The sequence below is a fragment of the Phaenicophaeus curvirostris genome, chromosome 38 (genome assembly GCF_032191515.1).
Source record: "Phaenicophaeus curvirostris isolate KB17595 chromosome 38, BPBGC_Pcur_1.0, whole genome shotgun sequence".
Classification (NCBI taxonomy): Eukaryota; Metazoa; Chordata; class Aves; order Cuculiformes; family Cuculidae; genus Phaenicophaeus; species Phaenicophaeus curvirostris.
The window spans coordinates 740,989-767,948 of NC_091429.1; the positions used below are offsets into that span (position 1 = coordinate 740,989).

At 52.5% G+C, this 26,960-nt stretch overlaps 1 protein-coding gene across 3 annotated transcripts in view; it reads right to left on the bottom strand.

Annotated features, from left to right (window-relative positions):
• LOC138732854 (cyclic AMP-dependent transcription factor ATF-7) overlaps positions 1–26,960 on the bottom strand; it is a 62,550-nt gene that overhangs the window by 19,472 nt on the left and 16,118 nt on the right. For 2 of the 3 annotated variants that reach the window (XM_069879586.1, XM_069879587.1), the window contains exon 2: positions 25,427–25,495. In XM_069879586.1, coding sequence (XP_069735687.1) covers positions 25,427–25,474 — 48 coding nt within the window. In that variant the 5' untranslated portion in view covers positions 25,475–25,495. Of the gene's footprint in view, positions 1–25,426; positions 25,565–26,960 lie in introns of those variants that run through there. The other variant, XM_069879584.1, reaches the window with a different exon arrangement.

The following is a 26,960-nucleotide window of genomic DNA, read 5'->3' on the forward strand; positions in this document are numbered from 1 at the left end:
TTTTAAGGGCTGGGGCTTCAGGAATGCGAAGCTGCCCCGAACAGGGCCAGACTAGGTGCTCTGAGGGGTCAGGAAGGTGTTTTCGTGCCACGGCGCCGGCACCCGCCTGGCAATTGGGGTTTTACGGAGCAGGACGGAGGCGGCTGCCTCATCGTCCCTGCCCGCGGCTCTTTGCGGAGCGGCTCGAAGCGCGGGGTTGGCGCTCCCCATGTCGTAAAGATGCCATCTGAAATTCCACCTGCAGGAGACCCACAGAATAAAAACCCACCCGCGATGGTTTTTTAGGGCTGCGCTTGGGTGAGGGGCTCGCATCCCCCCCACGGGAGCACGGCGGAAGGGCTGACGCCGCCCCGGGAAGAGGCAGGGAGGGGGTTAAAGCAAAGAATCATAAAGAGCAGAGGATGGATTGCGCCTCTCCTGATCGACTGCGACAAAGCGGGTGGCTGAGGGCGTCGCGCGGGCCGTACCGCAGGGTTTGGATGCAGCCAGGAGCCGCGCAGCAGCGGGCTCGCTGTCTCTAGAAAGAGCCGCCGCCGCAGCCAACAATCCCTGCCCTTTTCCCCTTCCTTTTTTTCCTCCCTCCTTAACCAACCACCAACCAAACCCACCCAACGCCACCTGTGTCCATGAACGAGCTTGAGCGCGATAGCCCAGCTCCCTCTTTCCTATCCTTATTTACGTCTCCTTTATTTTATCGAGCAAAAGCGGCTTCTTGCAGGCTGGAAGCTGCGGCGGCGCCTTCCCGGGAGCCGTGGGGACGCGAGGAGAGGCAAGGGACAGCATCCACGCATCCATCCATCTTCCCCTTCGGCGCAGCAACAAGCGCGGACGCAAAGCATCCTTCAAACACGTCGTATCGAAAGCGTTTTTGATAGTGACTCATAATTGGGGCTCAAATTAAAAGAAATTAAAACCTGGGTTGTTAACACACTTGCAGGGAGAGAACTGAGGGGGTTCAAATATAATCGTTGGGTTTAAATATAACACGCTCCGGCTTTCCCGGCTCCCCGAGCTGGTCCGTAATGAAGCCTTAAATCAAAATCCTCAATGGTTTTGCTCAAGATCCCCGTGGTCTGGGTTTCTTTCCTCCCCACAGCCTCCAGCCCCCCAGCCCAAGCGTGACCCGTCCCCAGCCGGCGTTTCCAAGCCAAAACGCCGCTGAACAAAGGGAGAAGCCAGCGAGCAGTCGCCGTTTTCCAAGAGAGGCAGAATTTGCGGCATCGTTCCGCGTGGGGAAGGAGGGAGCGGGGACGGAGGCTGAGCCCCCACATTTTGCCATCCTCCTGGCCCCGAAGCCCCCTGGTTTTTCCAACCCGGCCGGTCCCTGAGCCGATAGCAGAGAATAGGTGGGAGAAAAAACAATCGGGTTTGGTGTGAGGCCAGAGGAGCAGCGGTTTCACATGAATATTTAGCAGGCAGGTGGCTGGGATAAAAAAAAAAAAAGGAAAAAGGCAAAAATTCCCAATTCTCTGACTCAGTTTTGTCCTAAAGACAGCGGAGATTTTTCAGTTAAGGGATGAGCGGAGGACGAGGTCGCGTTTCTCTCCACGAAGGCCCCGGTTCAGCCTCGGCACCACTGAATTTATTTTAATCTTTCATTTTCCTCCATCGCAGGACTGGGGTTTTTTAATGTTTTTGTTCTTTTTTTTTTTTTTTTTTTTCCAGGGCACTTTTCCTGCTTTCGGTGCGCGTTACAGCTCTATTTAACATCTTTATGTGGTCTCCCCTAGCTTGGGAGCTCTCTCTTTCTCTGCACAGAAACGCTCACAGACACAATATATCTTTCTCCCTACATTTCCAAACGCCGAAACCTAGAGGCTGGGTCTGGCACTTCAGTTCTAAATCATGTCATTTTACACAGAGAAGCAAAGCAGGGGGGGAAGAAAGGGGGAAGAGTAGGGGGAAAAAAAAGTGGAATGAGTTAAAGCCACAGCGCCCGGCTTTAATATTTAATCTCCTTCCATCAGCAGCTGACATATAGCGGCGTTATTTCAGCCTGCTATTTTGCGGGTGTCTGAATTAAAAAGAAGATGTCGGCTGTAAACTCTTCGGGGCGAGGGACAGGCGCTGGGATAACGCTGCTGCCGAGCGGCCGCCGCGAGCTCTCACAGCGCGGCGGCCAAAGGCTGCGGCAAAAACTAGTTTAAAGACGGCACAGAGCCCCAATTTCTGCTTTTCTCTCCCCGTTTGGGCAGGGGATGGAGCAGAGAAGGGATTGGGGAGCAGGGGATGGAGCAGAGATGGATTGGGGAGCAGGGGATGGAGCAGAGAAGGGATTGGGGAGCAGGGGATGGAGCAGAGATGGATTGGGGAGCAGGGGATGGAGCAGAGAGAAGGGATTGGGGGGCAGGGGATGGAGCAGAGAAGGGATTGGGGAGCAGGGGATGGAGCAGAGATGGATTGGGGAGCAGGGGATGGAGCAGAGAAGGGATTGGGGAGCAGGGGATGGAGCAGAGAAGGGATTGGGGAGCAGGGGATGGAGCAGAGAAGGGATTGGGGAGCAGGGGATGGAGCAGAGATGGATTGGGGAGCAGGGGATGGAGCAGAGAAGGGATTGGGGAGCAGGGGATGGAGCAGAGATGGATTGGGGAGCAGGGGATGGAGCAGAGATGGATTGGGGAGCGGGAGATGGAGCAGAGAAGGATTTGGGAGCAGGGGATGGAGCAGAGATGGATTGGGGAGCAGGGGATGGAGCAGAGAAGGGATTGGGGGGCAGGGGATGGAGCAGAGGGATGGGATTGGGGGTTTGGGCAAGGACAGGGCTGGGTTTATGAGCAGCTTTTTGAAGCCACAACAGATTTGAGGCAGACTAAGGCTGGCCAGCCCGCATCTTTACTCAAGAGGCTGTGACAGCTCGCTGAATAAATGTGCTCATTTTAAAATCTTTATTTAATAGGACACAACACTTCCAGCTGGACTGACGCACCATCTCTGTTAGAGTGGGAGCCAGAGGATAAACGCAGTCGGGCTGAAGCCCGGATCTTTAGGCAGAAGGAGATTTTTCCCTGGGTTTAATAAGCACAACATGAGAAACAAGGGGGTTTCATTGCTTTTTCGTAAAGTCGACAACTGGATGTGAAAGGAGGGTCAGACGAGCGCTGAACCCACCGCATTCAACCCTCTGGCCGCGCAGGAGCCGGCACCGGCTGCCTCCCCCGGCAGCTCCGTGGCTATTTTTTAACCTTGACAGTAATTTTCAGAGAACATAAACACCGGCTGCACATCGAGGCAGTCGCCCGGCCAAACTTCAGCTTCAGTACAGGCTGCAGCAGCACAAACCATCCGAAAAGGAGACTTTACCTTGCTGAAAGCACGAGCTCTGGTTCAGGTTCTCCTGACCTGAAATGGGTGGAGGAGCCAAACCTGTCCCCATCCAGCTCATCGCGCGGCGGAATTAATAAGTTCTCATTAATACAAGGAGGCCAAAACGCTCCTCTAAGCTTAACTCCAGCACAGGGGGGTTATTCTGGGAGGGGACAAGGACTCTTCATCAGAGAGTGCAAGGATAGGATGAGAGGGCTGCAAGAGGGGAGATTGAGATGAGATCTTAGAAGAAACGCTCTCCTGGGAGGGTGGGGGGGCCCTGGCCCAGGCTGCCCAGAGCAGGGGAGGCTGCCCCATCCCTGGAGGGGTTCAAGGCCAGGCTGGATGGAGCCCCTGATCCCGTGGGAGGTGTCCCTGCCCATGGCCGGGGTGGCACTAGGTGGGTTTTGAGGTCCCTTCCACCCCAACCCTCTCCAGGATTCTACGTCTCTGCCCACAGACACGGCAGGTGCTGCCACGACACGACTGAAACACCCGGATACCAGAGGGAACAAAAGAAACGGGCCCCGTGTCTCGCGGCTGCGGTGCTGGATGGCAGCGGCCGCACTAAAGGCTCCAGCGTGGATCAGCTGAGCTCCAAGTCACCGGCTTTAAAAGGAACCACAACACGTTTCACTCCCAAATCCACCGGGTCGCTGCGGTGCCCCACAGCGAGCGATCCCGGTGGGAATGCCCCGCGTTTGGTCTTGCTCTCCTGGCACCATCTTGGGCGAGGGGAACCTCCCTCCTTCGTCCGGCTCCATCCCAGTGGGAAGGACCCAGGCCAGCCAGGAGACAGCGGAGCTGCCGGACCTCCTGCATGAATCGCAGCCCACCCAGCGTCCTCCCCGCGCTCGCCGGCTGCGGCAGCCCCGTCGCCTCCGCCCCATCCATCCAGCTCGCCGTGACAGGGCTCAGATGGATTTCTAGCCGCGTGGCAGGCTGGCTAACGATTCCCCGTTCGCTCGGCGCAACGGCAGAGGTAACTAATGCGGGGTCACGGGTGCCCCCGAGGGCTGGGTGCCCAAAGGTTGGCCGTTACGGCTCTGAGTGATGTGACCCCCCCAAGTTCTGGCACAGAGCTGGGCTCCATCTCACCCATTTCCCATCTGAGCAATGACAACGATAATTCCCTCCCTCGCAAAGAGGCTGTAAGGATTAATTCACTAATGTGCATAAAGTGCCCCGATACCGGAGTGATTCATAGATTTCAAAGGCCGGGGGGACCATTACAATTATCTACCCGGGACCACGTGAATCCCCAGATGGGCCCGTTTCCATCGGAAAGGAGGCGTCGAGGAGACAGCGCCGCAAAGACTTGTTGGTTTGAAAGAATGCAGCAATGATCTGGCCAAGTTGTCTCATTTTTACACTTAGGAGAGACAATATGCAAAGATTTCGGACCCGTTTCCTCTTGGAGGGTTCCCTGGAAGGGGCGGTGCTCACCGAGCCAGGTTTCAGAAGAGCTCGGAGCCACTGGGAAGCTGCTCCCACTGGGAAGCTGATCCCTCTGGGAAGCTGATCCCTCTGAAAGCTGCTCCCTCTGAAAGCTGCTCCCACTGGAAAGCTCGTGGCTCCAGTTTTGAACGCAGCCAAAGCAGCTCGAAGGTGGCTGCAGCACCTACGGTTACCGAGTGCTTCTGGAAAGCCGGTTTGGGTGGCAGCATCCTTCTGCTAGGGAAGAGACGGCATCGCCACGAGCCTGAACGAGGATAAACGAGAAGAGGAGGGGAGGTTTATGAGTGATCAGCTCAAGAACAAAAAAAAACCAGACGGTGTATCGCACGTACAGGTACTCAAAGAGCTTCGCCGCTCCTGTTTGAGCACGAAGCAGGAGGGGAAGTGGATGCTCCGTGGGCTGCGCAGGTTTTATACCGAGAACGCCCCTAAGCCAAGGTCATTTCACACCAGTGCACGCAGGGGAGAAAGGAAAAGCTGAAAGAGGAGCGAGAGGTAATTTCAGCTCAGCCTCCACATCAGGGCTCTGCTTTGTCGCTGCCGCAGTGGGGCTGTTTCTTAGCGCTGCGGCAGGATGCTTGTCTGCAAAATGTTCGGGCATTAAGTGCCCTTCCCAAGCCGTAGGCAGCAGGAAAAGCTCATTTCTGCTCACTCAGGCCCTGGGAAAAGCAGGAAGGTCACAGCCAGCTCAGTCACCTTTGAGAAGAGTGGGCTTGGATGCATTTTGTCCCCCCTGTCCCTAAAACTGCATCGAGATTTAACCTTGCAATGTTATTTTCAGCTCAGGCAACTTCAGGGATCCATGTGGCAATGCCTTTCACTTCACCAATCTGCTTACATCCTGCCCTGTGACTAATTCACGATCCTTTCCTTGTTTTTAAAAGCAAAAAAAAGAATAAGAACTAGGCACTTCAGCCTGTCTGCAGGCAGCAAAGGTTGCTGCCGTCAGGGAGCCGCGTCCAGCCAGCCATAAAACCCTTCAACAAACACTTTGTTTTGGATGAACATTGTTCAACCCACAGAAATTTGCCTTTTCTGATTGTTTTTTTCACTTAGAGAGCAGCACCTGCCTTCAGATAGTGCTCCCTCCCAGCAAGGGAGAGCGGCAGCGAGGTTCAGAGCGTGACTCGGGGCACTGTGGCTTCCCTGAGCTCAGCACCTGGGAGGTGACAGCCAAGCTGTTTGTTTATAGGGCAGCGAGGACCAGGGAGCAGGTTTTTAGGGGCAGTTTGGTATTTGGGATCCTCCGGTCGCTCCCCAAACTTCCCTACAATTCAAACAAAGAGTTAAGCAGATTCTGAAGCTCATCCCATCCCGTCCCATCCCTGTTCCTCCTTGGCCAGAAGGGCAGAGCATTTAACTGGGAGTAAGTAAATAATTTAATTTACATTTCTATAGCTTCCCTTATCCCAGAGGGCTTCTCATACACATGCCCTCCGCTGGAATGCAGGTGTTTCGGAAGGGGGGAAGGCAGCAACCATCTGGCCTCCAGCACAGCACGGAGAGGGTGAAGAGGGAAGCGTTTGGCCAAGGACACAGCGGGCAAACTCCTACAATAAACTATGGAACCAACTTTTTCAAGTCTCACGTGGCAGCGACGCCCTCTCCTCCATCTCCAGCCTATCTCAGCTGAGCAGCAGCACATCTGGGTGCAGACAAAGCCAATCGAAGCGGCCAGCAGCCAACTTGCCCGGCTAGGAAGGTGCCCACCCCAGCTGGATTTAACCCATGTGGACACTGGGCGCTGTAGGTATCAACCCCAGCCCTTCAGCTACCAAGGAATTCCTCCACCGCACCCAGAGGAGCACGAACCCACCTTCTCTCCTGTTTAAAAGGGGCAGATGTAGGGGCAACCAGCAGATGGTTGCGGTGGTTTATGGAGCACCGGGGAGGAAAACAGCTTTATTTTGCTCAGAGGACGTCCAGCCCCACAGACAAGGAGCCCTGGGTGCCTCGTAGGCGCAGCTCCTCCGGGACAACTGCTGCGCTTACAGCCCGGGATGCAAACCTTGAGCTGGCTTCTCAATCCCTAATGGGTCTCTGTTGGGTGGAAGCAGGATTTTCTAAGACATCACTACCTTCCTCGAGGAGAAGAACAGGCATCTCCAGGACTCAGCCTGCTCCTCCTGAGCTCCCTGCAAGCACTGGCTGCTCCATCTCGAGCTCCGCAGACGGATGCAGACAATGCGGGGATGTATCCGCAGTGGCACAAAGCCTGCAGCCCTGGGCTATGACCTGGAAATGCAATAATTATTTACTTCCACACGGTGGAGCATTTTTAGCCTTGTTTCGACTCCAAGTGAAGGTTATTAAAATCCATGTATTAATTACCGCTGCCACATAACTTAAGAGGAGAGGCACAGCGGTAATTAACGGAGGTGAGCGAGGGGGTGGAGTTGCAGAGCGTCAGCGACTCCGCGGCTTGTGCCTTCGGATACGCTCTTGTCCCATGGGAACCCCGATAGCTCCAATGTGGATGTGAATCATTATTACGTCCCCGACTCGAATCCCAGCAGCAGCGCAGGTTTTCAGTGTGACCTTGGGCAAGCCATCAATTCTTCCCCTACCTACCAGACAGAGCAAATAAAAAGGAAAAGGCTCCATAACTTCAGGAGGGCGTTAGGAGAGGGAGCCGACCGCGCATGCAAGGACCAGGAGCCATGTGAGAAGCAAAACCATTAACAAAGGCAATTACAGCCGCGGTTCCCCAACCGTATTTCAAGTGTAGGCGCTCGGTGATTCATTAGGAGCTCAGCATCCAAGAGCTGGGGAAGAGAGAGCAGAGAAAGCAGGCAGAGGGACAGCAGAGGGCAGGGAGCTGGGGCTAAAGTGGAATTCCTGCCCTGCCCGACAGCAGAGAGCTGCTCGGGCTGAGCAGTTTAGGAAGGCAAGAGGCATTGAGGGAGGAAAAGGGTGAATTAGGCAGCTGTGTTGTTCGTGGCGCCAACGCCAAGAAAGACGCGCGAGCTCCTGGTAGAAAAGAAAGGGTAAAAAATGAAGGGAGGTGCAGAAAAAATCCCCCCCAAAGCCTTCAGCTCTGCCACAGAAACCCAATCCGGGCTCCTGCCTTTCCCTGCAAGCCTCTGCTGTTTGTGGAATGAGTCACCCTTCCTGCCTCAACCACTCGACAGCTCCTGAATGAATAATCTTGGAGCAAAGACTCTTTTCTCAGCAAACAAACAGCGTCGGCAGCCAGCCCCGCACGGTGCAGGCATGCGAGAGATAATTTATAGAGTGAAAAGAAAAGAATAACAGGAAACTCCTTCTCATACCCCGAGAAACAAGAATGTACGTGTAAAAATAATTAAATCCGAACTGGAGTCGATTAATTTGTCTACAGAGCTGAGGATTTGTGCTTGGGGAGACTTAAAAGAGTCTCTGGACGGTGGCCAAGGCTGTCCGTACCGCACGGGCGCGGAGAGGCGCTGGCAGCAGGTTGTGGAAGCACATGCAGCTCCAGCAGCGCCGTGGGACGAGCTGCTCGGGCTTCCCTGCTCCCTGCCAAGCCGCGCATCGCAGTCGAGAGCTTGGCCTCACTGGAAACGCAGCCCTTAAAACTGGGGTGACAACGGGGAGTCTCGTAGCCCGCACCCAGCAGGGATGTCACGATGCTCTCTCGGCACCGGGGAGGCGAGCTTAAAAACGGAGGTAAAGGGAAAGAGAGCGACTAAAGCCAGCAGGACTGAGCCAAATCCAAGACTCGGCTGTCTGCCTTGGATGCTGAGATACCCAACGCCGTTGTGCTGGGTCCTGGAGCTACAGGACTCGCTGCATGGAGCTGCCATGCCCGCACGGAGCTGCCGTGCCCACACGCGGGACGGCGATGTCTCCCTTTCCATACTGACCCTGATAAGAGCATAAGAGAAAGCAGATTCTGCTCCAGACAGGTGGTCCCTCAACTCCAATCCAACCCCCTTACGGTCATTTCCAAAGCAAACTCCCCACCGAGGGAGCAGAGGTTGAATTCAGTTTCATCCAAGAGGTTTGGTGGTTGTTCCTCTCAGAAGACACCTCACACCGAGCCGGGGCGATCCCTCTTGACTGCACTATTGTTTCAGGGCTAGGATAAAGCTGAGCCTAAAAACAAAAAGTTAGCTGCAGCGGAAAAAAAAGCGCTCATTGTGCAGCTTGAAAGAGTCGACGTGACTCAGCCTTGACCTTTGAGCACCACTACAATTAGAAAAAGGGACGCGCGGTCCCCATTCAGGTTTTTAATGCACTGGAAGGTTGATTTCCTTCAATTCATTTGTGATATTGGGTCGGTTCCCAGCCATTCATGGTGTGTGAGCCTCTCCTCACGGCCTGAAAATAGGTGTGGATGTTGTGGACCTGAGCTAGGGTCTCGCCTGGGGAAGCTCCAGAAGCACGGCGTTAAATGAAGTCAGGATTTAAGGGGCTGAGAGGCCTGGTGGGTTTCCCCTTTAACATCAGCGTTTACCAGTTGGAGGGAACGAGCTGTAAGGAAGCGCAGATCCACATCACTGGATGCACGTGGGCATGACTTAAATACGTTCACACAGTCTGGAAACCAGGGGGGTGATTCCTGAGGTTGGTGGATGGGATATCGCCAAGAGGAGACACAAAATACAGCAGGCAAATAGATTTATGGATTCTTGGCCACCTTAAGATGCACCTGAGGCTTTTTGGAAATGAGCTGCAGAAATAAGAAGGGTCTTTGCCTACATCGAGAGGTACAAGCGCTCTGTGGAGACCCTTGTGTCCACCTCTGGCTTCTACAGGTGTCCCAGAGCGACATGTGAGAGGCTGAGGGGTTCACCAAACCCCTGCAGCAACTCCCATCGGGGCAGTGTCAGTCCTGCCCTCGCATCCCTTCCATCCATCCGCATCCCTTCTATCCATCCGCATCCCTTCCATCCATCCGCATCCCTTCCATCCATCCGCATCCCTTCTATCCATCCGCATCCCTTCTATCCATCCGCATCCCTTCCATCCATCTGCATCCCTTCCATCCATCCGCATCCCTTCCATCCATCCGCATCCCTTCTATCCATCTGCATCCCTCCCATCCTTCCGTATCCCCTCCATCCATCCGCATCCCTTCCATCCATCCGCAGCCCTTCCATCCATCCTCATCTTTTCCAGCCCTCCTCATCCCTTCCATCCATCCGCATCCCTTCCATCCATCTGCACCCCTTCCAGCCCTCCTCATCTTTTCCAGCCCTCCTCATCCCTTCCATCCATCCACACCCATGGCGCCCCCAGACCGTTAGCCCCATGCCCAACCCCTCCTGCTGCTCCCTTCTCCTTCTTTATCCTCTTCAAGCCCTAAGAGCTTCCCAGCACCAGCCTCACCACCACCGCCCGTGAAAACCCATCCTGTCTTTGTGCCTCTCCTCATCCTTCTCCCAGAGATTTCTTGCCAACCTGAGCTCCTTTCCTCTTTTTCTGCCCCTGCTTTCCAGGCGCGGATGCAAACCCAAGCCCTGCATTTTACAAAGGGCCACGATCGCCCATGATGAGTTGCTGGATGTCAGCGCGCCGCCGTAATTAAGCTTTTAAAAGGAGATAGGCAGCAGCAGGAAAAAAACTCCGGGCGTTTGACTATTTTTGCCTCTTGGAAGAGCCACCTGTTTTATCGGAACAGGTAGATTTATGGGCACATTAACGCGGCGCTGCTGCTCCCACCCTGATGAGGTTCTCAGTGACCCTCTTCTCTCTCCAGATTTATGACTTCTCCGAGCAGCCTATTGCAGAAGGGGTCGAACTCGGAGCTCTTTGCCTTCCTCCTGCACCCGGGAGATCTTTCACGCTGAGGATCTGGATCCTTTTTGTCCCCCCAAGCCCCCTGCAACCATTACGCAGCCGTACCCTCTTTCCCAAGGTGCCAGGTTTGTCCCCAGTGAGTCGGCTCGGGTTTACGAGGAAGCGAAGCCTCCTCGCTCCTCTCACGTTCATCTCCAAACACCTCGCAGCGCCTGCCGCGACGGGAGCTCACAACGGGGAGCTTCGGGCTGTCTGCACCACAGGATTACGTTCGAGGAGTGCATTAACGCGCTCCCACCTCGCCGTCACTCGTCTGTGGACTCGGTGACCCAACCAAACCCCCGGCAAAAGCCTTTCTGGGGCTGACGTGGACCCCCCAGCTGCGATTCGCACCAGCCCAGGGCTCTCACTCGCTTCTAATTGCCTCCTCCGCCGCTCCTAGCTAATGGCAAAGCCTTTTAACATCGCTCTCCACCTGCAGCCCTTAATAAAAATTAAGTGGATAAACTCTTTAAGTGCAAGAAAAATCAGAGGGGAGAGGAGGCGAGCACGAGGCAAGCAGCTCGGCCCCGGGTTGCGTGATGTACGGCCCCGCTCCCAGCCCCATCCGAGCTCCCGGCCCCGCGAGCAGAGATTATCCCCGCCGAGGTGCCAACCGGGTGATGATTCAGCGATGTAGAAATATACAGCTGAGGTCACCAAAATCGCTTTCCTCGCATCCTTAAAGGCTTAACAATTTTTTCCGCCTCCGTTATGGGCCGCAGATAATAAAATTTCATGCGCAGGCAAAGCAAAACGCATTTAAATTTTCTTCTAAAGCTTACAAATGTTCGAGGTTTATAGCAAACACCACGCAAGGCTCTTAAAAGGGAGACAAGCTAACGCAGCAATCACAAATTGGTTTTAATACCTAACCCGTGAGCAGGGAACGCTCCCCCCCCAGCCCCAGAAACAAAAGCTTGGATTAACACCCGGGCGAGGAGGGGAATTAGCAGATTTACAGTGCGGGAGGCAGAAGGAAGATGTTGACGGGGAGGAAGAGCTTGTGCTTGGACCTCCAGCCCAGCAAGCACTGGGTGCCACGTCGCGCGGGGGCTTCGCAGGGGTGGCAGAGGCAGGAGGAAACCAGGAGCCTCACCCCGAAACACAGAGCCAAGAGCCAGGAAGATGCCCACGAGCAAGACGCCAGCGGAACGATGCGCTCCTTACTTTTCAATCGAGCTCGGATTGCCTCAAATCTCGTCCTTTGAATATTTATTCTTATAAACGAGCTCGGTTTTGAAATTGGACCACTCACCTCCCTGCCCGCAGCACGGATTAAGGGGGTTCGAGAGGAGGTGATGCTGTGAATTCCAGTCAATTATTCCCTCCCCATCTGTCCCCCAAAATAAACGCAGCTTCTCTGCCTAGAAGCAGTGCCTGACACGGTTCCCATTTATAAATAACCCGAAGAAGCCAAAAAGCCCTTTAACTGCCCCAAAACCAAACCGATACCCCCTTTTGCAAGATCGTCACTCCACAGAACGGTTTCGTTCCGCAGCCTTTACAGCCGAGATGAATTTACAGCTTGTTTTGCAGCGCAGCAAAACTCTCCCACCCCATCCCCTACCCGCACGCAAATCTTTATTGTCTCGATATTTACTCTCGGGGGGGAATTTTAGGACTTTTAATGTTTTTATTGTTTTAATCCGGCATATAAAAAAATTATTGGAGGGAACCAGCTGGTAGAAGCGCTGGGGAAGTGGCGCTGCCGTTTCTCAGCTCGCACCATTAAGCAGGTGTTAAATAAAGGCGATGCCACGGCTCCTCTTGGAGATTTACCCCTGTAGGAGGTTTCCAAGGGGATCTTTTAGGAACGGCAGGGATGTTATGGAGCCGACAGCTCAGCTTCTCCCACACGGCCCTTTGCTTTCCTGCCAGGAGCCCCAATTCCTCCAGCATCACCACCCCGAGGTTCGTCCTGAAGTGTGGCAAAGGGAAAAATCCCTGTTTGCTTCCCTTACACATACAAAGCGGACTTTGCAGACCGGCCACGTGCCCTGTTCTTTACACACAGAGAAGAAAAAGCCCCAAAGGTCCTTTTTCTTCCCTTTCTTTGTGCTACAGCATCGCAACCCCCAGTGGTGGGACTAAGGCAGCGTTTGCCCTGGGAATCCATCACTCCTCCACAAACCTCCTGGCTCCTCCTGCATCACAATTGCTACTGGAAAGAAAAGTATTGCTACTGGAAAGAAAAGTATTGCTACTGGAAAGAAAAGTATTGCTACTGGAAAGAGAAGTATTGCTGCTGGGAGCTTTTCCTCCTCAGCCCAAGAAGTGATTCTTTAAGGCAGCTTCTCACGCAAATCGGCAACCACTGGGGAGGGAGAAATGTGACCCAAAAATCCCCTAAAGCTTAAAAAAAGCATCCCTGGAAATCCCCCTCCTTTTTTACTTGCAACCTCATGAGAAACAGCTCTTGAAAGGACCTGACATGTTATTGCTTAAGGGTTTTTTTCCACCCTGCTCTCCAGCAAGGAGAGATGCTCGGGGTTTTCTCCCCACACGGCATCGTCTCCGACATCCCCGCATGGCCGGGAGAGCCGCATCCAGCGCTCGCTGCGCTGCTCTGCGCCAGCTGCTGCACCGGCCTGGCTGCCGCAGAGGGGCGGAGCGGCCTCCGCATCCAACAATCCTTGCAGAGCATCCTTGGGAGAGAGGGAAAAAAGAGGATTTTAGCTGCCTTGCTCATTGCCGAGAGCTGCCTCCTCGCTTCTGGGTGAATCTCGGTCACGTCGTTCTGGGATTCGGGAGCCGGAATGACAAAAAAATCATAGAACCGCAGAATCCTGGAATGGTTTGAGTTGGAAGGGACCTCAAAGCCCATCCAGTTCCAACCCCATGGGCAGGGACACCTCCCAGGGGACCAGGGGCTCCAAGCCCCATCCAGCCTGGCCTTGAACCCCTCCAGGGATGGGGCAGCCACCCCTGCTCTGGGCAACCTGGGCCTCCCCACCCTCACAGCAAAACATTTCTCCCCAAGATCTCATCTCAAACTCCCCTCTTTCTGCTCAAAACCGTTCCCCCTCGCCCTCTCCTTACCCTCCCTGATCCAGAGCCCCTGGTTATTTAGATATTGAACCTAAACCAGGCCATTTGTTACCAATAACCCCACGTAGCCTCTAAAAAGCTGAAGGAAAACCTGCCTCTCCTTTTCCTCGTGAGCAAAACAGCCTCCTCAGCGCTGGTTTTGATGGGGAATGGGATGCAAATCCCACGCCGAGTCCCCTCCCACTTATTTTTCTATCTTTCAGTGACAATTTTGGCTGGATTTTACGCAAGAAGTTTACAGAAAACCCTGCAAACTCAGGCACCTTTTTCAAAATCAAAGGCATCCGTGAGAATGACGAGGGCTTTGTGAGAGCTCGGGCTGCGTCCTCACCTGGGGAACACATTGTTCAGGTAGAACACTGAGCATTCTGTATTATGTCAGACTTGCTTTTTAACAGAAGGAAATATTTTACTGGCCAAGAAAAGGCTGGAGTTATGAAGAGGGAGGAAAAAATCAATCCTGAGCTCTGACGGTGCCTTTCTTGTTTCCTAAATAAATCCCTTCTCCCTTCAACACCTCCAAAGCCAGAACCCGATTTCTCCTGTAGTTTACGGGGTGGGTGCCAAACGGGTTTTGCAGTCGGGAAGATCAGGTCGGAGGAGGTGGAACGCGCGAGCCACGGCCAAGGGGGCAACGCACGCGGGTTTGTGTTCGCTGCAGGAATCAGGCAGCTCTCGGCTCCAGCCCACAAGCGAGCTTTTCGATCAGACTCATTTCAAGTTAATAAAAGAGCCCGGCTCAATTTATGGCTTCGTGCTCGCGGCACACGCGGTTTGCATCTTTGATAGGGGACGAGAGGTTTGGGTGAGGAGCGGGCTGAGAGCCGTTCATTCCAAGCAGAAACTCCAGGGCTGTGAAACTCCCTTAAATCAAAAAGAGCAGAAACCATTCCCCGCGAGCGCGGGGCCGTGTTCCTTTGTGAGTATTTTTGCAGCCCTGATCATATTCCCAAGAAAGGGGAAACCCTCCTTCCTCATCCCCACCTGCTGTGGAAAGTGGAAACCCTCCCTTCATCTGGGAACAAGACTTAAGGGAGGCAAACCCAAACCTAAATCAGTTATTAACACCGTTAGAAGCCTGGTGGAGCCCAAGAACCGATCCGATGGGCTCTGGTGGGTGTGAGCGGCACAGCCAGTGGCGCCGCTGGTGCAAGGTTCATGTGGGGCTCTGCTGGGATCAAACAGCACCAGCAAAGGGGGACCAGCAGCCGGGATTTGCTCATGTCCATGTAAATACTCGACATGAAGCTCATTGTGAGCTGGCAACGTGTGCTTGCAGCCCAGAAACAAAACTGTATCCTGGGCTGCCCCCGAAGCAGCGGGACCAACAGGGAGGGAGGGGATCCTGCCCCTCTGCTCCGCTCTGGTGAGACCAAATCTGGAGCCTGTGTCCAGTTCTGGAGTCCTCAGCACAGGGAGGACTTGGAGCTGTTGGAGCGAGTGCAGAGGAGGCCACAGAGATGACCTGAGGGCTGGAGAACCTCCTGTACGAAGACAGGCTGAGAGAGTTGGGGTTGTTCAGCCTGGAGATGAGAAGGCTCCAGAGAGACCTTAGAGCAGCTTCCAGTATGGAAAGGGGCTCCAGGAAAGCTGGGGAGGGACTCTCGATCACCCACGGCAGGGGTGGGACTGGATGGGCTTTGAGGCCCCTTCCAACCCAAACCATTCTGCGACTCTAAATACATCTGCAGTTATACATACATGACCGTTTATACAGGAACAGGTCCCGGCGCGCGCGCTCTCTCTATATTTATAGCTGCTGAGTCTGCAAGTCGCCCTTCGGAAAACAGATGGCTGAACAGCCCAGCTTTCCCTGGAAATAAGGCTCGACGCCCCGCAGCGCTGCTCAGCGCCCTTCCTCCCAAACCAGGAAGGTTAAATGAAGTTTTAAGCGGCTCTCAAGAAAACCATTTGGCTGTCTCCGAGCTCTCAGCCCCCGTCTCGCTGGCGGGAGGAGCTGCCTTTGTGCAGGAGACGGGGATCGCGCCCTCCCCAGCGCCGCGACTCAGCCGTAGGGGTATTTCTGAGGTGATTTGTGACCCGTTGAAGAATCCGTTGGGACAAGGAGGTGCTCCAAAAGGGCAATTAGATCCATTACTGGCTATTCTATTGCCACATGAAACAGGTTTACTGGTTGTGTGCCGCCTCATATACTCCGTTTGACGCCAAAATGAACAAGGATGCTAATGAAGCGACGGGCGAGCGTGCCCGATACGGCGGTGGCGATGGAGAGCCGGCGCTTTGCAGCACCGTTTGTCCTCCGATAGTGTTTTCTCTAGTAGGACCTGCATTAAAACTGGCTTCTGCATATCATTAAAGCATTATTTGGTATTCTCACAGCATCTCTAAGACGGTAGAGGGGCAAACCACGCAGCCATCTCCTCATCTGAATCACTGCAGCAGCCACTCTGGCTCTGAAATCCTAACAGCGCTTGTTCTACAAGAGGCATTCCCTGCACCAGGAACGTAAAAGCTGTTGCCAGACCTCCCTGCCTCTTCATAGTGAGAAGTCCAAGTCACAGCCCAGGTTTCCCTCCGCAAATCCAAACTAGAAAGGAACTAAGAGGAGTTGAAGTTACTGATCTCTACGTACACGCTAAGCCTGTTTGTGCTAATAAGCAATTACTTCCCACCAAAAAAACCCTTAAGCACCCAGATCTGGGAGGTTTCAAGTGGAAGATGCAGCAGAACCTCCTCCTGCACGGCCACTGCGGCTTCCAGAGCCCTCTCGCCAGTGCAATTCCAGCTCTGCATGCGCAGTACACGCTGCAGGAACACTGCGACAGCCAAAAACACACGGCATACGCTTCCAGATACATTTTGCTTGAATGCTTGTGCCGTAACGCAGCCTCATCCCCAAAGGGGTGGGTGTCCCAGCTCGCGGCTGTCCCTGCAGGGGAAGGAAACGCTGCTTTTGCACCCCTAGCCCCTCACACGCGGCGGCGGAAGGGAGAGCAGCTCCTGGAAGAGAAGAAGGAGGGCGAGCAGCAGCGTGCACACACACAAGCAGGATTCTGACATTGCAGGGTTCTGCCTCCAACCACTCCCAATTTCCTGGTCAAGTTGCCTCGTACCAGGTGCCAGAAGACTTTCCAAATAAACCAACCCTACCCAAGCCCCATCACCCCGGAAGATCTGGGTGAGGATCAACCAGGGCTCAGCCTCCTGCTCTCAGCATCCCTAAGGCTGTCACGGCGCGTTCAGACGTGGGGATAAAGCCAGGAGGCTCCTTCACGACGGAGAGCAAGAAAGCCAGGAGGCAAACGGAGCGGACACCCCGCGGTAACCGTTCCTCTCCATACACAGGAACCGGGTGTCGCAACAATCCCTGCACCAGCCACCCAGGGGTTATTTTTAAACAGCAGCATTTCACGTTGGGAGGAGGAGGGAAAGGAAGGCAGAGGAGCAGAGGAGTTAGGGGGCAGGGATGGAAGCCGAGGCTCAGGCTGGCTGGGGTGCAGCGGCCGTGCAGCAATGTTAAACCCAAAAAGGACACCAGGGAAGGCTGCAGTCCGGACTTGCAACAGCACTCACACCCCTCCGGGAGCACGGAGAAGCCAGCACAAAGCCCTCGTGAAGGAAAAGCCTTTCCTTTTTTCCTGCAGGGATGGCTCTGCAGCTTGAGGGGCTTCCAGGTTCATCGCAGCTGCTTGGCCAGCAGCTTTCCAAGGCTCCCCGACAGGCTGTCAGCATGTGACGAGAACATCAGAGCCACCACCCTGCTACAAGAACTACTCCTAATTAACATCTAATCAGCCAGAGTGGATGCAAATATGTTTTCCTGCAAAGAATGAACCACTGGCGTTCAAAGCCGAGACTCTGGCAGAGCTGCTGGTGAGCAGGGAGGGAGAGGATCCTCCCGTTCTACTCTGCTCTCATGAGACCCAACCTGGAATCTGTGTCCACTTCTGGAATCCTCAACATAAGAAGGAGACAGAGCTGTCGGAAGGGGTGCAGAGGAGGCCACGGGGATGATCTGAAGGCTGGAGAACCTCCACTATGAGGACAAGCTGGGAGAGTTGGGGTTGTTCAGCCTGGAGAAGAGAAGGCTGAGAGACCTTAAAGCAGCTTCCAGTATGGAAAAGGGCTCCAGGAAAGCTGGGGAGGGGCTCTTGATAAGGGAGGGCAGGGAGAAGACGAGGGGAACGGTTTTGAGCTGCAAGAGGGAAGATTGAGATGAGATCTGAGATGGGCTTTGAGGTCCCTTCCAACCCAAACCATTCCACGATTCCATAATTTGTGCGAGAGGTCCAGTGAGCCCTTTGGCATCCAGGCTCTAATTTCAAAAGGGAGAATTTGGAAAGCAGTCCAGACCCATTTCCATTTGACAGACAAGTGTCTGGGTCAGCTCAGCACCGCGCACGTGCTCCAACTGCAGAGCAGACCTGGCGCTCTTGGAGCTGGCAATGAATCCCAGCCATAGGAATGATAAAGATTTTAACTTACAGGAAACGCTGCTATTAAATAATATTTAAGTCTTAATTATATTTTAAACCAGCCATTTTATAAAAAAAGAAGTTGTATTATAGTGCTTTTGTAGTTAAAGGTCTGTCAACATTTCCATTTTAAACCTTCATTTCTAGGGGGTTTATAATTTGGTCATAAAAATTCATTCTCGACTGGAACTTGGCATCGAGGGGCTCAGCCTAGGAGCAATATTTTTTATGATCCAATTTGGTTTAAATTGGTTTGGCCGTTTTTAAGTTATAGGAGTGTAAAAAATAAACGTTTACTGGTTTCAGATGCCTTCTCAAGCTTATTATTATTCAAAATTAGCTTTTTCCCTCCCCACCTCCCCAAAATACCTTCAGAAAGAAGTGGGAGATATCGTTTTACCCCGCTGACGATACACGAGTTACAATTCAAATGGATTCACTTTTTTTCGATGCTAATGACCTCGAGTCACTACAACCAACCACTTCTTCTCTGCAGACCCTTTCTGTACTGTAAACGCTCAGAGATGAGAAGCTCAACACAAATCAGTGAAGCGCGCTCGCAGCCCAGAAAGCCAAACCTTGTCCTCAGGAGCTGCGCAGCCAGCAGGGTGAGGGAGGGGATTCTGCCCCTCTGCTCTGCTCTTTCGAGACCTCACCTGGAATTCTGTGTCCAGATCTAGAATCCTCAACGTAAGAAGGAGATGGAACTGAGGAGCGGGTCCAGAGGAGGCCACGGAGATGATCTGAGGGCTGGAGAACCTCCTGTATGAGGACAGGCTGGGAGAGTTGGGGTTGTTCAGCCTGGAGAAGAGAAGGCTGTGGGGAGACCTCAGAGCAGCTTCCAGGGCTGAAAGGGGCTCCAGGAAAGCTGGGGAGGGACTTTTTACATGGGCCTGGAGTGATAGGACGAGGGGGGATGGCTTTAAATAGGAACGGTGAAGATTTAGATTGGACACTAGGAACAAATTCTTCAAAATGAGAGCAGGGAGGCCCTGGCCCAGGTTGCCCAGAGCAGGGGTGGCTGCCCCATCCCTGGAGGGGTTCAAGGCCAGGCTGGATGGGGCTTGGAGCCCCTGAGCCAGTGGGAGGCGTCCCTTCCCGTGGCAGGGGTGGGACTGGGTGGGCTTTGAGGTCCCTTCCTACCCAAGTCATTCCAGGATTCTATGATTTGTGGAACCTCTGCTGTTTTGGCTCTGGATGTGCAGGTACTGCAGCTGTAAGGGCCTTAATTTGAAATAAATAATTAAACTCTGGAAACCTGCATTGCTGTAAAATAACAGAATACCTTTAATCAAGATGTTTCTCTGTAGGATTTTATTTCAGCTGTGGCAGCTCCAAATAAAAAGCTGCAGATGTGAAGAGAGGAGGTGTGTACAGCCAGGAATTCCTCGCCACGGAGCTTCAGACGTTTCCTTCCATTTAAAAACCAGGAAAGAAACTCTGGTTTACGGCTCAGCTCCTCAAATCACTTGGGTGCAGTAGGGACACAACATCAACGTGACTCTGCATGCTAACAACGAACCAGGGTTATCTGTGCCTGAGCATGACAAAAACGCTCTGAGAGGAGATTTTATTCTGGCTCTATCATTTTAATATTGGACTGATTCGAGGGCTGGAGCACCTCTGCTATGAGGACAGGCTGAGAGAGCTGGGGTTGTTCAGCCTGGAGAAGAGAGGGCACTGAGGAGACCTTAGAGCAGCTTCCAGGGCTGAAAGGGGCTCCAGGAAAGTCAGGGTGCAGCTTTTTATAAGGGCCTGGAGTGATAGGATGAGGGGGAATGGCTTTAAATTGGAAGGGGAAGATTTAGATTAGACATTAGGAAGAAATTCTTCACGATGAGGGTGAGGAGGCCCAGGTTGCCCAGAGCAGTGGTGGCTGCCCCATCCCTGGAGGTGTTGAGGCCAGGTTGGATGGGGCTTGGAGCCCCTGATCCCATGGGAGGTGTCCCTGCCCGTGGTGGGACTGGATGGGCTTTGAGGTCCCTTCCAGCCCAACCCATTCCAGGACTCTGTGACCTACAGAGACACGGACAAGGCTCATTCCTCAGAGTGGTGAAGCTGGTCCCTACCGGACACTGAGATGAAGACACACTGGAACAAATTCCAGATCAGGCTGTCGACCTAAACAACCCCATGGCTGGAAACCCACCACAAAGCTCTAAGCAGCTCAGGCTCCGCGCACAACCTGTGCCACTGGAAAGTTTGAACCACAACAAGGAGAGCTCGCTGCTTCTTGGAAAGAGAAGAGGGTAATTTTTTTCCTCCTAGGACTCATATAAAAGGAATAATCTATATTCGTTTGGATTATACAAGCTACAAAACACACCTTAGCTTCAGTTCCACATTTAACCAATCGTCGAAGCCATTTGTTGCCTCGTATATTACAAAGCAATAGAGATTTAAGGGATAATGGTCATGGCGGCAGAGTATACAAAGCAATAAACTGCTTTTGAGGTTGGTTAAATGCCAAGTGATGCTGAGGCCTCAATGTCATAAACATTATTTCTATTATATGACAAGATAAGAGGATACAATAAACCACAAAGAAGAAAAATCATTTTCTGGCCGCGTGAAACTTCTGGGCTTTGCGTTTCTCGGACGCTGCCCGAGCATCACATCAGCAGCACGGGTTTAAGGGGAATAAATTGTTAAATTAAGGGTGGGTTTAAAAAGCAAACAATTGTTTGAGGAAATGGCCCGGATAACCGTAGCACTGGAATTAGGGCCTGAGTTATGATTTGTAGCACTTATAAAACGTGAAATGGGGTGGAGTGAGGAGGCAGGGGTGACGGAGAGGCCTGCTCCCAGTAGGATATATTCAACGTTACAGCCCCTCCATTAGTTTGAGCAACAGGAGTGGACAAAATAGTTTTATTAATAAAGATGTTCCTCAGTTATGACACTTCATAAAGCATCCGGGCGCTGCCGGAGCCTTCAGGAGACGAGCAGAAGAGGCCTGAGTGCTGGAGAGACACATCAGCCTGCCAGGCTACACCTCACGCTGCCAGCACCCCTGCCCCAAGCAGCCCTCCAGCCCTCGAGAGGCGCTCAGCACCCTTGGATCAGGGGGGATATCAAGCCAGACACTGAGTGGCTTCCTTCTACACCACCAGCTCATGGAAATGAAGGGGCACAGAGCCCCCCAGCTTCACAGAATCCTGGAATGGGTTGGGTCGGAAGGGACCTCCAAGCCCATCCAGTCCCACCTGCCACGGGCAGGGACACCTCCGCTGGATCAGAGGCTCCGAGCCCCATCCAACCTGGCCTGGAACCCCTCCAGGGATGGGGCAGCCAAACCCAAAGGAATAGAAAGAGGCTGTGAAGCTTTTCAGGGAAATGAGGAGGGGGAAGAGGGAACAGCCACCAAAAATAGATGAGCAGATCTCGCCATCCCCCCTGTGTCGCCACAGCCAGTGGGCTCCCGGGGCGGGTGTAAACATGTTGTGGTTGCTAGGTCTGTAAGGGGTGTTATTTTTGGATGCTCTACGCGATCGCTTCCCAACAGCCAGTCTGCTGCAACACAGCTGACTCCTAAATGTGCCACATATACTGATTTCAAAAAAGATTCGTCCCAAGGCCATCGCTCCGGTTTCTTCTCCAAGGGGACAGGTGACACATTTTTGTCTGACCCCCTTCCCGCTGACCCTCTCAGAGCAGAGGGAGAAGGGCCTGGAGTGATAGGATGAGGAGGAGCCATAAGGCTGTGAGAACTGGGTTTGAGAGAACTTTAGATAGGAAGGCTTAGGGGAGACCTTATTTAAAGCCCTGGTACATGGTAGAGTGCCTGCCAAGAGGATGGAGACGCCCTTTTCATGAGGAGTCACATGGAAAAGACAAGGGCTAATGGATAGAAGTTGCTCCTGGGGAGATTCCGAGTGGATTCCAGAAGAAACTGTTTCACCATGAGAACAGTGAAACATCGGAATCACCTCCCCGGGGAAGTGGTGGATTCCTCTACCCAGGACACGTGTAAGGCTCAGCTCGACAAGGTGCTGAGCCATCTCATTTAAACTATAGATCACCTGAAAGGTTGGACCAGATGATCCCTGAGGTCCCTTCCAAGCTGGAGTTCTGTGACTCAGTGTGATCTTCAGCAAAGAGGGAATGAACTGAGATAGGTGCAGGCGCCTCTGACTCTTCTTAAGGCTTCACTTAACAGGAGCCTACACAAAGATGCCATTTCTGACGGGACGATCCACAGTAGCTCACCAAGGATCAGGGTTTAGTGCCAAAAGGAAATCACGGAAACAATGCAGTGCATGCTTCCGAGGCTGAGCCCTGCCAGCAGGTGCTGGTCACCATCCGTCTCCACCTTTAAATCTGGGTTTATATTTAAAATATAAAGCCACCAGCTGTGCTGTCCTGTCCAGCTCAGCGCCACCAGCCAGTTCCACTCCACTTGCCCCATAAAGCGTGGCTCAATGAACACCAACTGGAGCTAAGGATCCCTCCACAGCTCTTGGGAACCACGGTGCTTCCGCAGTAGTCCTGGTGGTGGTGAGCAGGGCTCGTAAGGGCTCTTAAAACCCTTCAATGGGAAGCTGAGGTGTGTGGCCTCACTGAGCTGAGTGTGGCCAGCAGGAGCAGGGAAGGGATCCTTCCCCTGGACTCAGTGCTGCTGAGGCCATACCTCAAATCCTGGGTTCAGTTTGGGCCCCTCACTCCAAGAAAGACCTTGAGGGGCTGGAGTGTGTCCAGAGAAGGGAACGGAGCTGGGGAAGGGGCTCGAGAACAGGGGTTCTGGGAGCAGCTGAGGGATCTGGAGGGGTTTGGTGTGGAGAGGGGGAGGCTGAAGGGAGACCTCATCGCTCCCTGCAGCTTCCAGAAAGGTTGGATATCAGGAGGAATCTCTTTACTGAAAGGGTTGTCAAGCATTGGAACCTCAGCTCAGGGAGGTGGTTGAGACCCCATCCTTAGAGAGTTTTCAAAGACGAGCAGATGTTGTACTTGGGGACATGGTCAAGTGTTGGACTTATCAGGGATGAATCAATGGTTGGACTCAATGATCTTAAGGGTCTTTTCCAATCAAAGCCATTCTGGGATTCTCACGTATGGAATAGAAGATAAACAAATGCACGTAAGACATTAGGACTTACAGCGAGAGGCTCCAGGTGTTTGCTTGGTCCAAAGGACTGTTAAGGGATGACAGGATCAGTCAGCAAACACCTACAGACCTCAGAACTGTGATGGGAAGGATCTGCTGTCTACCAAACACAAATTAACAAGATCCACAGCCTGAAAGCCACAGCTGAACAGGTTTAGACTGGAAATAAGGCATATTTTTTCCTTACCAGCGAGAACAATTAACCATTAGAACAACTTAACCGAGGGCTGCGGTGAATTTTCCATCACTGGAAATCTTTTAAATCAAGCTCGGATCATCATTATTTAAAACGCGCTCTGGTTCGAGCAGGTATTGAAGGACGTTCTAGGAAACTGTGCGCGAGGTCAGGTTAGATCACAATGAATCATAGCGGGATGAATTACCCGGATTCTAACATTTCAATATTAACATGAAGAATTGTCAGAATTACCCATAAGCAGCAGTCTGGAACAGCGAAAAGAGGAAGCAACCACCTTTATATGTCATTTGTGGGAGATTGTGGGAGATTAAATTTAAATACATTGTTGTTTGCCTTAATTGCTTGTTTGAATCCGATTTTCAGGTTGTATGATTGAAGTCCTCACATCATTAAGTGCTCAAATACAGCTAATACATTTTATAAATGGCTTGCACAATTTCACAGGCAAAGAAGTTCAAGATAAAAAGCAGCCTACAAGGCGGGGGGGGAAAAAAAGAGAGAGAGAAAAAGAGGAAGATCACCTGCAAGTGGATGGAAAATGCTTGAAATGAGACCAGTGCCAGAATGCTCCAAAAGCCAAGAAGTTCTGTGTGTTTTTACTGAGCTCCCACCTCCTGGAGTCCCCAGATGAGATTTTTGACCCATTTCTGCGCCACAAAAATAAACATGACATAAAATTCACCTGCAGTCTCAGAGGTCGTGCCCTAGGGATGCAGAGTTACCTTTCATTTCAATTGAGAGACCCACAGGAGGCATTAAGATATTGAATACACAGCAGAATTGGGGCAGGTGGGAGCATGGGGAGCTCCCTGAGATGGGTTTGAGCTCCTTGGGATCAGGTAGAGCTCCCTCAGTTGGGTTAGAGCTCCCTGGGATGGGTTAGAGCGCCCTAGGATCAGGTAGAGGTCCCTGGGATGGGTTAGAGCACCCTAGGATCAGATAGAGCTCCCTGGGATGGGTTAGAGCGCCCTAGGATCAGGTAGAGCTCCCTGGGATGGGTTAGAGCACCCTAGGATCAGGTAGAGCTCCCTGGGATGGGTTAGAGCACCCTAGGATCAGGTAGAGCTCCCTGGGATGGGTTAGAGCACCCTAGGATCAGGTAGAGGTCCCTGGAATGGGTTAGAGCACCCTAGGATCAGATAGAGCTCCGAAATAAACCACAGTCGGAACAGTTTGGCAACCTGATATCCAACAGCTGCAGCCAGAAAACCAGGTACGTGCGCATCACTTCACATCTAACAAAAAGCCACACTCATCCCACTTCTTCCTCCCCATTTTCACATTCTGAGGTTCAAATGCCTCAGAACAGGCCAGCACCGAGCGCCAGAGAGACCTTGAGCTCAGTGCTGGGAAAGCACCAGCCTTCCCAGGCCAGTGAGCTTGAAGGGAAAGGTCTTACGACTGAAAAGAGGCTGTGACTATAATTAATCAGGTACCGGCAGAGGCTGCCCAGGGCAGTGGTGGAGTCTCCATCCCTGCAGGAGTTTAAATACCAGGTAGATGAGGTGCTCAGGGATGGTTCAGTAGTGGACAGGGATGGCTGATGATCTCAAAGGTCTTTTCCAACCCAACCATTCTATGACCCATTCAAAGTGGTGGCCTTAGGAGAGCGAGCAGAAATTTTGCAAGGCCGTAGCCAGCTCCAACACTGAGGAAAAAAACTCACAATGGGTCTTTTTTTCATGTTTGGAAGCCCAAAATAGATGGCAGGCAGCACTTTGGGGTTCACATATCACAAACCATCAACTGTCACATTCTCAGCTGCTTTACAGAGCAGCAGCAAACTCACCCTGCCGAGAAGGAAGATCTGTGCTTTGGTTAAAGAGCCTTGAAAGAAGATGAGTGGGGAAATGTTACCAGGAGATCAGCATGTTTCCTCCAGTCTCATGGAAAACACCAGCAGAATAACAATATGCCACAAAGCAAGGTGGGTTTCATTACTTTGGAGAGCCTGCACTCGCTCATAACTGGGATTTACACACTGCAAATCCTCTGATCTGATTACCTCCAGTGATCACGTAAAACACCGGCTTTAAACTCTTTGCCTCAGTGATAAAACAGCCACTTTGATTCACAACGACACGTTCACAATAAAGTATCCTGTAAACGTACCTGTCCGCAGCCGGGGGCATTGCACACAAACGGCCTGTCGTCTCCCATATTTCATGCAGCTCAGCCACACTGAGGAGAGAAGAGAGAAGAGGAAATTGTTAAATAAGCTAAAAAAATTCAAAATATCAAGAGCAGAAGTTGCCCTTTGCGGGGCCACAATTAATCTTAACACCACACTCGCAAGGAAGGAGGATCTCGTTGTGCCCTGGATGCAGTCAGGGAAGAGAAATGAATCCAACCCAAGTTTCAATAAGACTTTGGAGGGCGCAGCTGATTTTTTACATCTGAAGAGAAAGGACAGCATCGCCGCTGGAACCGTGACAGGCAGGAAAGGAGCTTTCCAGGCCTGGGCTCCCACCACCGACTCTCCAGAGGGTCCAGTGCCATTCAATATCCTCACTGATGGCACAGACAGCAAGACCGAGGGCACCTGCAGCAACTCTGCAGGTGACACCAAGCTGAGGGCTGCAGCTGGCACACCAGAAGGACGCGATGCCATCCAGAGGGACCTGGACAGGCTGGAGAAGTGGGGCTGTGGGAACTTCAGGAGGTTCAACAAGGCCAAGTGCAAGGTCCTACACCTGGGACAGGGCAACCTGCGGTTTCAATACAGGCTGGGGGATGAGGTAAATGACCCGACTGGGAGCCCTGTGTCCAGTTCTGGAATCCTCAGCATAAGAAGGAGATGGAACTGTTGGAACGGGTCCAGAGGAGGCCACGGAGATGATCCAAGGGCTGGAGCACCTCCGCTACGAGGAGAGGCCGAGAGAGTTGGGGTTGGTGAGCCTGGAGTTGGTCAGTCCCCCTGACCCCGTGGGAGGTGTCCCTGCCCATGGCAGGGGTGGGACTGGATGGGCTTTGAGGTCCCTTCCAACCCAAACCATTCTAAGATGGGACTAACGCATCCCTTGCGCAGCACAGACCTACAGAACGGCCCCAAACAAGAGGAACCCGCTTCATCCTCCTCAGTGTTTACAGAAGGAAGCACGGACACACAGGCAAAGACAGTGACAATATGCAGGAAAAAAAAACCAAAACAAGAGTGCCAGCAAGAAGCGATCCAATAAATCCAAGTCCTCTCTATGTACAAGTTATATTTTCAATGGGAGAGAACTAAAATTTGTCATTTAATTAATTAAGGGATTATAGGAGTGGTGCTCCGTTTTACAAGGCAATAATCTGGCTCCCTAGTGGGTAAACTACGAGGCGGATGGCAGGGGTAGTTTATCACAGATTACAGCCAAGGATAACAAAACACTCAGTCCTATTATGCCACAAGTGAAGCTATTCTTATTAATAAAAAATAAGAGTAAATAAAGTAACACCCACCACCTCAAATACAAGAAATAATGATTCCCTCCACCCACTGCTATTTTTATAGCAGGATTTTAAAAAGCCATAATAAAGCAAATGCTGTCTCTTCAGGGGGTTTAGTGTGCGAACATGTTCTGGCTGTTCACGTTGCTTCCAGCATCTCTTAACTCCAAGTTCGGGAACTTGGCTTCAGCGACACACGGCAGCGCACGGCCAAGAG